At 49.0% G+C, this 11807-nt stretch overlaps 1 protein-coding gene across 1 annotated transcript; it reads left to right on the forward strand.

Annotated features, from left to right (window-relative positions):
- Positions 1 to 484: 484 nt before the first annotated feature.
- Positions 485 to 11224, forward strand: prph (peripherin). The gene is made up of 9 exons (XM_060068475.1): positions 485 to 1203; positions 3030 to 3090; positions 7558 to 7653; positions 8139 to 8306; positions 8941 to 9066; positions 9711 to 9931; positions 10092 to 10156; positions 10286 to 10359; positions 10485 to 11224. Exons 1-9 carry the CDS (start codon positions 629 to 631, stop codon positions 10566 to 10568), a joined length of 1470 nt encoding a protein of 489 aa, XP_059924458.1. The 5' UTR covers positions 485 to 628; the 3' UTR covers positions 10569 to 11224.
- The last annotated feature ends 583 nt before the right edge of the window (positions 11225 to 11807 follow it).

Raw genomic sequence — 11807 nt, forward strand, 5'->3', positions numbered from 1 at the left:
ATTCAGAAGGAAGGAAAAGAATGACAGAGCACTTTAATCTGCGGTAGCATTCAGGCTCTATGAAGGCCCAAAGCTTCCCGGAGAAAGGCCTTAGTGTGTATTGATAATAGTCGGAACTCGGCATTAGAGGAAGCATTTGATTAGGCGACCGTCCAAGTGGTGAGGACATGGAGACCTCTTTGGGTATCAGAGCAACGCACGGAGGACACACTGCCCATCTGTCCGTCTTCATGTCCCAGTGCGATGGAGACAGGATTGAACTGGCATAGAGCAGCAGAGAGAGAGAGAGAGAGAGAGAGAGAGAGAGAGAGAGAGAGACCGGACCGGCGGGGCTGGTCTCACCAGAGGACGAGGGGAGGGGTCGACAGGCAGCGGGGACCGGGAGGGTAGGATGACGGGTCTGAGGGTGGGGCTGAGAGCAGCGGAGGGGAGGAGAGAGGAGGAGGAGGAGGGAGGAGGAGGAGGAGACGTGAGGCAGCAGGATACGTCCAGGGTATAAAACCCCAGAGCCTCTCTGCCGGACATCCCGCTGCTCCGCGCCTGCACCTCTCAAGAGTCTCGCCTGCACCTCCGAGTCCTCCAGTCGTCCAGGTTCTGACCCCCCAAAGCCGCCGCGTCCGGACCCACCATGAGCCACTCCTCCAGCCGCGCCACCACCTCCTACCACCGAACCTTCGGCGGCCCCAAAGTCATCTCCATGTCCTCCTACTCCCCCGTCTCCTCCCGCATGTCGGGCGGAGGCGCCAGCGGAGGCGGCGGCGGCGGCCGCTACATGCGCTCCATGTCCCCGGTGGTGTCCTCCCGCTCCGCCACCACCTACCAGCGCGGGCGAAGCAGCGGCGCCAGCCACCACCAGCCGCGAATCTCCTACGACAAGGTGGACTTCAGCCTGGCGGAGGCGGTGAACCAGGAGTTCCTGGCCACGCGCAGCAACGAGAAGCAGGAGCTGCAGGAGCTCAACGACCGCTTCGCCAGCTTCATCGACAAGGTGCGCTACCTGGAGCAGCAGAACGGCAGCCTGCAGCAGGAGCTCAACACCTTCAAGGGGCAGCAGCAGCTGGGCCAGCCCAGCCGCGCCACCGACCTCTTCCAGGAGGAGCTGCGGGAGCTCAAGAGGCAGCTGGACGACGTGGGCAAGGAGCGCGACCAGTTCCACGTGGAGCGGGACAACCTGGCCGAGGACCTGGGCCTGCTCCGGCAGAGGTGGGCCCCCCCGGGGATGAGTCAGGGGGTTAAGAGGGAGGCACTGCTGCCGCCGGTCGAACGGGGTACAGCGACAGGGGGGACAGACTGACTGACCGGCCCAGTTGGCAGACAGACAGACAGACAGACGGATAGAGCAGACGCACCTTTGCTGCTGCCGGTTGAATGGGTACAGCGACAAGACAGGCAGAGAGACAGACAGAAACACCCGGCCTAGTCGGCAGACAGACAGACGGACGGATAGAGCAGATGCACCTTTGCTGCTGCCGGTTGAATGGGTACAGCGCTCAAGACAGGCAGAGAGACAGACAGAAACACCCGGCCGGTCGGCAGACAGACACACAGATAGAGCAGATGAACCTTGACCCGAATGTGGACATGTAATCCAGGGATGTGACATTCGATGGGCGTCGCAGCGCCCAGAACGTTCTTCGCAGCGGTGTAGGGCGTGGTCCGGGGGGAGGACATGCAACAGATCCACTGAGCTTTGTGTGATCTCTTGTAATGCACTTAGCGCCGTAGGACCTCTAGTGAGGCTCTCACGTTATTGGCTGTGTGATGGTGGAGCTGAATGACAAAGCGCTGCATGGCATTCAGGCCACGATTTGTCATAGTTCCACCCTACTTGATTGCATTACACAATGGGTACAACAGACTAATAGGATTGTTTCTGAAGTTGATTGAGTTTAATAATGATTTAGAAGAAAACATAACGGTGGTTATAATTGGATAATTCCTGAATAGATATGAGACTGTAGCAAAGCAGGGGGAATATCGAGACAAAGGCTACGTTTTTTCCGTATTATTATGTCTATTGTGAAGGCTTGATAGCAAATTGGACAAACTAGAGACTGGGCGGAGCCTCCCAAGGAAAGGGGAGGGGTTATGGGAGTGGTTAAGGGAGTGGTTTCAGGAGGGAGGGGGAATGAAGGATGGGCAGGGGAGAAAGCAAGGTGTGGCTATGGTTTAGAGCAGTGGTAGAAAATAGCTTGTGGAAAAATCAATGCGTCTGATGGCTCCATTAGGGGTGGGTGGGTGGGTGGGTGGGGGGGGGGGGGGGGCGTTCATCTCTCCCTCTCCGGTGGGACGGTGCCAGAGACCCCATTAGGGAATAACAACCCTGCATGGGACAGGGCATGAATTAAAGATGAGGAGGCCCGACCACACCGGTGATGTCATGCCACTAATCTGGTTTATGTCCTGTTGCGTCTTCGCTGGGTGACACGCGACAGCAGCAGCCTCACGGTGCAGACACACCCAGCGCCTGTTGAGAACCACCAGGAACAAGATGCTTTTCAGCCTCCATTGTTGCCACTGGTTACACTCATATCAACGCCTGTAGGATGTCCAGTTCTCCACGCTTTCACTTTTAATCTGGGATGCAGTCAGTAGCCCGAAGACGTAGTTATTGAACCCAATAATGCATGAAATAAAACCTAATTTCTATCTGTGTCGTCTCTCATCACGCTGTTCGGTTTGAGATGATAACCTTTATGATACAGCAGAAAAGGGAGAAAGTGAGATGGAAGTGAGCTGGGAGAGGAAGTGCTGAGGAGAGGTCGTGTCCGGACAGACGACCCCATCAGCAAACCAAATTAGCTGAAAAGGCCGTCCGGCGATCCCAAAGGACCCGGTGTAATTCTGGGAGTAGGGCCACCGCAAATTGATGAAATTGATTCCCAGGCTTTTCGCCAGCTGGTGCATGTATTGTAAAAGGGAATCACAACGAAACCTTTTCCATGTCAAGAAGGTTTTCCTGGGCCTGAAGGAGGTCTTGTGTTAAACCCGTTGCCCTTCCTCTTCCTCCTTCATCCTCCTCACTACAGGCTGGACGAAGAGGCGCAGAAGAGGGCCGAAGCTGAAGGCAACCTGATTGTCTTCCGCAAGGTAAACAACCAGATGCTTGTTCTATACCAGTGGTTCTCAAACTTGTTATACTATTGTACCCCCACTAAGATATTTTAGTACCCCATACACCGACGCAAAACATTTCGGGGAGATTTTTTGGTTTTTATTTCTCCCGACAAAAGAAGCACATCGCAAGGGGAGTGTCAGAGCATTAAGAGGTGAATCCATTCAAATATATTTATCCTGAAACTGACGACATTTTGTTGATACTCGATGCGCAATCTGTGTTTTCGGATTCACATCTCAACCACTTGTCCATTTTCGATTGTCTAGCTTTTAGTATTTAGTGTTTACTTTTTTTTTGTGTGTGTACCCCCACTTAAGAACCCCTGTTCTATTCAGTGTTCCATGAATCCCCGCGGTTAAAGAGTCGTATCTTTAGGATGTGACGGTTCCCTGTATGTTGTGTCTTCCATTGGTTTCTAGGACTGGGGAGCAGAGACCTAGGCCTACTTAATTGGTCATTAGGAGGGATTGGCGTGCACCTGGGCCCGGGTGCCAACGCCCTATAAGAGTCTGCTTCCCCAGTCATTCCCTCTCTGTTCTTTTCAGCTCCACATCCATGCACACCTTTCAACACTTATGTTAAAACAACACACACACCTATAATCCACTCATGCATACACACTCCACACTACAGACTTACTGACTTCCACATCCCATACTTTTATTATAAGTTGAGCACTTGGATTGGTTTGCTTTGATTAAAATACTTATTTTGATTGGGAAACTGTTGTCTCCCGTCTTTTTGTTGTGTAGCCTGGCGCCCCTAGGCCAGGTGCGTAACAAAGTGGGGGCTCGTCCAATAAGTTGTTTGTACAGTGAGTTTGGAGCGTCAATTTAGTCTCACTCCTGTATTGGATTTGTGAATGGAGTGACGTCAGTTGGGAATCTTTCCGGGAGGTTCCGTCGTTCCATTGTTTGGTCAACAGTCCGGTGAGTAGACAAAGCAATGTTACAGGCTTGTTATTCAGACTTTGGGGAGATGCAGTTAATTGTTATTAGTTGAATTCATCTGTTTAAATTTGAGTTAATTTGATTAGGTTTGGTTATTTCAGTACAGTACGGTAGCTGTTTGGTTCATTTTGTGCGGTTGGAGACTTGTTTATTTCTGGTAGTTGTGCAGCTAAGTAAACGTCATTTGGGACGCCAACAGTTGCCTGGCTGGTTGTTTATTTTATTTTTTTTGTATTTGTTTGATACGAGTGTCCCCGGTAGGTGCGCTTAGCTGCCTGGGTAAAATAGCTCGTTGGTTTAGGCCGGGGGGTGGCTAGGTGCGTCAGGTGCGGCAGTAGCGAGAAGTTCGTACTGAATATCTCGACTCGGGGGCACGGCTAAGGGGGGCATGCGGGTCGCCAGTTATTGGTTGCCTTTCCTCCCCTTTGGTATGAGCTAGGCCTTTGCGGTGGCCTTCAGTGCGTAGAAATCCTCCGCAACCGGCACACGAAGAGGGTGGAGTTAGCTGGGGTTTATATAGGCTAGGGGGACACTTGTATTGTATTTAGTTTGTTTGGTTTGCCAGCTAGGAGGCTCTTAAAGCGCACAATACCCAGGATGGTGTCAGTGGATGACGTTGTTCAGTCTCCCTCGGTGGAGCTCTTAAATCAATGCACCAAAGACCAATTGCTGAACGTTGCAGATCGTTTTGGGTTGAAAATTGAAGCTAGTGATAGAAGGTTAAAGGAGACATTGTTGGAAGTTTTGAAAAGAGAGCTATGTGGTATAGCGGTTTCAACTGAGGAACGGGATAAGAAAGAGGAGGCGTCTCTTTCTCCCGCAGTAGGTGCCGCAATGGAGGTGCCTTCACCAGCAGCTATGTCAGGGTTGACGTTCGACCAACAAAAAGAATTAATCATTTTGCAAGCGAAATTAAAAACTGATCAGGAACAACTTAGGCTAGATAGTGAGTATGCTATTGAAAAAATGAAACAGCAGACAGAACTGGCTAAGTTGCAGGTAGAGCAAAATAGATTGGACTTGATAGGGGATGGTAAGATTTCAGCGGCTGCACCATTGTTTTCAGAACCAGCAGAACGGTCTGCAGGGGGGTTTGACATTAGTGGCAATCTACGTCTGGTGCCCAAGTTTTCCGAACGTGATCCTGAGGCATTCTTTGCCATGTTTGAGAGGGTGGCAGATGTGCGTAAATGGCCTGACTCGGCGCGCACATTGATGCTGCAGTGCGTCTTAACAGGCAGGGCGCAAGAGGTTTTTTCAGCTATGAATGCGGCTGACAGTCAAGAGTATGCCCGTGTTAAGGCGGTGGTACTGAAGTCGTACGAGCTCGTTCCTGAGGCGTACAGGCAGCGGTTTAGATTTTGGAAGAAACATGACAGACAAAGTCATTTGGAGTTTGCACGTGATTTGACGACGAGCTTTAACCGCTGGTGTAACGCCTCGGAGGTGGAAGATTTCGAAGGCTTACAAGATTTGATGATTTTGGAGCAGTTCAAAGGTTCTGTTCCAGCTCGTGTGGCAACATATATCAGTGAGCAGAAAGCACGCAACGCAGCAGATGCGGCGGCGCTCGCAGATGACTTTGTCTTAACGCACCGTGGAGAGTTTAGAGCGGGCGGTGGCAATTATGTTGCCGCCAGTGAGTCGCATGGCCGATTTAATAAATCTCTGCCTGTCGATTCCAGAGCTAACGCCAACAACAGTAGAGATGATGTGCGTGACTCGGGGAAGGTTTGCCATCACTGTAACAAATGGGGGCACTGGAAAAAAGATTGCTTCTTGTTAAATTCCCCTAAGGCGGGTCATTGGGAACCAAAAGGGGTTGCTACGGCAGCTCCAGTTCGTCCGGTGTCCACTTGTGTTACACCTACTTTCGGTTCAAATGAGGATACATCGGTTGTAGCTCTGAATTCTTACCGTCCATTTATCATGCAGGGGACTGTGTCTTTGGTGCAGGGTGGGGAAGAAGTACCGGTAACTATTTTGAGGGACACTGGGGCTTTTGATTCATTCATTCAAGCTGGTATTCTCCCTTTGACTAATGTTTCTGACACTGGTGATAAGGTTCCTATCCGGGGCTTAGACATGAATATTTTGTTGGTTCCCTTGCATAATGTTGTCCTAAAATGTGAACTGTTCCAGGGAGAAGCAAAGCTCGCTGTGCGCCCAGCACTGCCTATTCCGGGTGTGACGCTGATCCTGGGCAACGACCTGGTGGGTGCTAAGGTCTGGGCTGGGGTACCGCCGCTGCCGCCGGCAGTGGTGACCTCTGTTCCCTTGGTAACGGAGGAAGCTGATGAATGTGAACATGACTTCCCAGAGGTTTTTACAGCGGGTGCGGTGACCCGTGCAATGGCTAAGTTAAAAGAGAAATCTCATTTAAATGATTCAATTAAGGCAAAAGTATCTGAAAAGTTTTCGATACCTCTTTCTGATTTTCCATTGTCCATAACCCGTTCAGATCTGGTTGCGGAACAGCAGGCTGATGCCTATCTGAAGGAGATATTTCCATTGGTACGGCCAGAGGAGGAGCTGTTTGACAGTGCTTGTGGGTATTTTCTGAAGGACTCATTGTTGGTGAGAAAATGGCTGTCACATAAAGGAAGGTTTGTGGGTGAACCAGTGTTCCAAATTGTGTTGCCAGAGAAACTTCGCCAGTCAGTGTTAAAAGTAGCGCATAATGAATCTGGACATGCTGGTGTGAGAAAAACTTATGATAGACTACTTAGGCATTTCTTTTGGCCTCGTATGAGGAGAGATGTGTCAGCATTTATCAAAACTTGTCATGCATGCCAGTTAACTGACGAGCCTAATCAAAAGTTGAGGTCCGGTCTCCGTTGGTCCTTTTTGCCTCTGTCTGTCTTGCACCCCTTAAAGTGCTTCCGTGGTACCGGTTGCTGGGGTGGAGGCCTGTGACAGTCGGCAGGCGGCCATTGGAGTAGAGGTTGGGTATGATAGGGAGTAGATAGTATATATTTATCCAATGTTAAATGGGTTGCCGGTGATCCCTTTGGGACTCCGTCTTTATGGGGGGGGGTGTGACGGTTCCCTGTATGTTGTGTCTTCCATTGGTTTCTAGGACTGGGGAGCAGAGACCTAGGCCTACTTAATTGGTCATTAGGAGGGATTGGCGTGCACCTGGGCCCGGGTGCCAACGCCCTATAAGAGTCTGCTTCCCCAGTCATTCCCTCTCTGTTCTTTTCAGCTCCACATCCATGCACACCTTTCAACACTTATGTTAAAACAACACACACACCTATAATCCACTCATGCATACACACTCCACACTACAGACTTACTGACTTCCACATCCCATACTTTTATTATAAGTTGAGCACTTGGATTGGTTTGCTTTGATTAAAATACTTATTTTGATTGGGAAACTGTTGTCTCCCGTCTTTTTGTTGTGTAGCCTGGCGCCCCTAGGCCAGGTGCGTAACAAGGAAGATAACGCTAAACCCCCCCAACACGTCCTCCTCTGTCCCCCAGGATGTGGACGATGCCACACTGGCCCGCCTGGAGCTGGAGAGGAAGATCGAGTCTCTGATGGACGAGATTGAGTTCCTCAAGAAGCTCCATGATGAGGTAACGTCTCTGCAGGGACGCCCAACCATCGTCTGCTCTTGGTGCAATGGTTCAAACCACTGAGTTCAGGGCATTGCTTTTAACCTCAACGCACAGCATAGAAAATAAGAGAATATTGACCTTAGATAATCTCCTATTGACCTGTTATTGGTTTGTGTGTGTGTGTGTGTGTGTGTGTGTGTGTGTGTGTGTGTGTATTTGTGTTTGTGTATTGGTGCGTGCGTCTTTGTGTGTGTGTGTGTCTGCTGTGTGTGTGTGTGTGTGTGTGTGTGTGTGTGTGTGTGTGTGTGTGTGTGATGGTGCGTGCTTGTTTGTGTGCATGTGTGTGTGTGTGTGTGCGCCTGCGTGCATGTGTGTGTGTGCGTTTGTGTCCATGTGTGTGAGTGTGCATGTGTGTGCGTGCCTGTTTGTGTGTGTGTGTGTGTGTGTATGTTTGTGCTGTGTTTTTCTGCGTGTGCCTCCCCTTCCCGCTGGCGCGGTCCCAGGAGATCCAGGACGTGCACGTGAGCGTGCAGACGCAGCACCAGCAGATGGAGATGGTGGAGCAGACCGCCAGGCCCGACCTCACGGCCGCCCTGAGGGACATCAGAGCCCAGTACGAGACCATCGCCAGCAAGAACATGCATGAGTCTGAGGAGTGGTACAAGTCCAAGGTGCGGAGGAACGCAGCGCCCGACCCCAGACATAGAGTGTAGAGATGTTCCGATACCATTTTCTCCTTCTCGATACCGATACCAATTCCTGAACTTGAGTATGGGGCAATACCGAGTATATACAGTTACAGCATCTAGCATTGTGACGACTTGTAGCACTTATTCTTATTGACGGGTTCTCTTCCGATGACCGCAATGTATAGTCGGTTCACTAAATGTCGGCAAATAATTTTTTTCTGAACTAGCTCATCTACATTTCGAATCTAGGATTATAATAATACATTTGTATTCTTGTAGTTAAGCGTGAGCATCCATGTTTTTCAGACTTTTTTGCTCGATCGCACGTAGCTCGTGGATGGCGCGTTTCCCCTTTCCGACTTTCCACCTCTGACCGTTAACGAACGCAGCATAGCACCGTGGCGTTTGAGATGTTCTCTGCCTTGGGTGGTGAATGAGCTAGTCACGTGGTGGAATAGGATCGGCGCATAGACTCGCATGCTCACCGATACCCAATGCTGCATTTTAGGAAGTATCTGAGGAATTTCCGATACTGGTATCGGTATCGGAACTGCTCCAGAGCGGTGAGCGTTGGTTCCTTGTGTTGACGTGCGGGCCGTGTGGTTCCCTCCTGCAGTTCACTGACCTCACCGAGTCGGCCAAGAAGAACAACGACTCCATCCGACAGGCCAAGCAGGAAGCCAACGAGTCCCGCAGGCAGATCCAGTCCCTCAACTGTGAGGTGGACGCCATGAAGAACACGGTGAGACATTACATTACTGCACATTACATTACTGTTATAATGTACTACAGCACTAACTATAGAAGTGTACTAATACTATAGTATATATATTTTTTTTTTTATAATATACTACTACTACAATTCTATATTACATTCATTACTATACTGTTTGTAGTACACTAGAATACTATATTACATGCTATACTATACTGCTTGTGGTACACTAGAATATTATATTACATGCTCTATACTATACTGCTTGTGGTACACTAATATACTACATTACATGCAATACTATACTGCCTATACTACACTACAATACTATATTACATGCGATGCTATACTGCCTATACTAAACTACAATACTTTATTATATGCTATACTATACTGCTTGTAGTAACCTACAGATTTCATGCATTACTATACTGCTTGTAGTAGACTACAGATTACATGCGTCACTATACTGTTTGTAGTAGACTACAGATTACATGCGTCACTATACTGTTTGTAGTAGACTACAGATTACATGCGTCACTATACTGTTTGTAGTAGACTGCAGATTACATGCGTTACTATACTGCTTGTCGTACGATACAATACTACGTCACCTGCGTTACCATATTGTTCATACTCTCCCCGATCTCTCCCTCCCGTGCGACATTCAGAACGAGTCCTTGCTGAGGCAGATGCGTGAGATGGAAGACCAGTTCGGGAACGAGGTCGGGAACTACCAGGACAGCGTGGGCCGTCTGGAGGACGAGATCCGCCACCTGAAGGACGAGATGGCCCGCCACCTGCGGGAGTACCAGGACCTGCTCAACGTCAAGATGGCCCTGGACATCGAGATCGCCACCTACCGCAAGCTGCTGGAGGGAGAGGAGAGCCGGTGAGAACTCTTCACTTTTTAACTAACTATTTAGCTCCAATAAACTTGGCTTTTTAGTTTGAGTTTCTATTGTTTTCCGTGGTTCATGGTTCAAGTCCCAATGTATTGGACTTTTTGATTGACACATTTCCCTGACCTATCACCCTCCTCTGCCCCACAGGATCACCATCCCCATGTTCAACATGAGCAATCAGTTCAGCATGAGCAACCAGTCAAGTGACAGAGGTGAGATCTGATTCAAAGTTATATAGGCTTTTAACACTAGAATAACCACCAATAAACCAATCTCAAGTATCAAGTGACACAAAAGTATTTCATTGGAAGATTCATTACTTTTTCTTCTTGTATCCACAGAGTATGAGATGATCCCAGAGGTCTCCAGCAAACGCACCGTGGTCATCAAGACCGTGGAGACACGCGATGGAGAGGTGGGTTCACCTGCAGATCAGACCTGCTTCTCACATCAAAGAGATGAGCTCTCCAAGAACAAGGGGAATAAGTATCGGACGAGTGGATGAAAGACAGTGTATCTGACTGGTTGTTTTTTCTGCAGGTGATTCAGGAGTCCAGGAAAGAGAAGGAGAGAGAGGCGGACCAGCGTGACTCCAAGGACAAGGACTCCTCCAATGAGGAGTAGCTCATGACTCCACACGCTCCAGCTTCCAGGGTTGCACTAATATAGTATAAAGCAAAAGTTGCCTAAAAGGTTTAAACAATCAGTAGAAGGTTAGCTCTTCATTTCCCGCTCCTTGTTTGTGTGAATGTCTAGCTTACTGTTTACGGTGCAATATTAAAAAAAAACATGAACGTGTCTTTAGGCAGGGTCACCTTGGTGCTACTTAGTCATAACCGCTCATTCTCGCTGTAGAAACGAGTCCTCAGTGCTGCGCAACGAGCCGAACTACCGGGCCACCACGGGGTCTTGTTTACGTGCATATACCCTGAAACATTCGCAGGTCGGCACTAATTCTTTCACAAAGACAACCTCATGAAAGAAGGCCAGGCGTGGGGGGGGCAGTGAAGGACAGGGTGCTTTGAGGTGGTCGTTGAAGACGCGTCTGTGTGACTGATGATGACATGACCGTTAAGGGTTAACCACGTCAAGGCTGATGTCACACGACGACGGTGATGTTTGCGTCTGTGTTTCTTTAGACATGCGGAGCTCTCATTTAACTGCATCCTGGTTAACCATAAGCAGAACAACAATAACCACACCTTACAGAAATACAATGTGTAACAATGTCTACTGAGCAACCGGAAGCAGAGATTTAAATAAAGTCACTAAGAGCAGAAGTGTGTGTTGTGTCATTAATTATAAATTCCTCATTGACTCAATAAGATGTATATTTAAGTGTGTGTGTTTTGGAACAACCAGTCTCAAAACTGCGTTGATTATATTATTAATTATTTTAAAATGTAAAATATAGGTCAACAAGTTACTTGTTTAGTGTATCATTGTACGTTCCTGACATATCTGGCACACTCAATTGAATCTGCATCTGCAAAACATAGGTTTCACGTATCAATTGTATTTTGGAAGGTTTCAAATAGCCCCAGCACCACAGACGAATTACCTCTGCTTCAAAGTTAATTAGATCAAAATAGATATGAGGAACAGCGCCCCTACAGGAAAAAAGATTAGTGCGTCAAGCGGGGAAGGAACATCGCCCCCTAGTTAGAAAAGCGCTGTATAAATGCAGTGCGTTTACCATTTAAGAAGGAACAGGGCCTGGTTCTCCCGCGCTTCTGACACCTTCTGGCCGGGTCTGTTGCAGAGAGCGTGAAGGACCTCATCAGGTACCTGAGGCACGAGGACGACACAAGGGACATCCGCCAGCAGCTGGGGGCGGGACATATCCTGCAGAATGACCTGCTG

This window comes from Gadus macrocephalus, chromosome 13 (genome assembly GCF_031168955.1).
Source record: "Gadus macrocephalus chromosome 13, ASM3116895v1".
NCBI lineage: Eukaryota > Metazoa > Chordata > Actinopteri > Gadiformes > Gadidae > Gadus > Gadus macrocephalus.

Coding starts and splice junctions, on each gene's coding strand:
- prph (XM_060068475.1), top strand. CDS start 629: ATGAGCCACTCCTCCAGCCGCGCCACCACCTCCTACCACCGAACCTTC. Junction 9,932..10,091: donor CTGGAGGGAGAGGAGAGCCG/GTGAGAACTCTT, acceptor TCTGCCCCACAG/GATCACCATCCCCATGTTCA. Junction 10,157..10,285: donor CAACCAGTCAAGTGACAGAG/GTGAGATCTGAT, acceptor TTGTATCCACAG/AGTATGAGATGATCCCAGAG.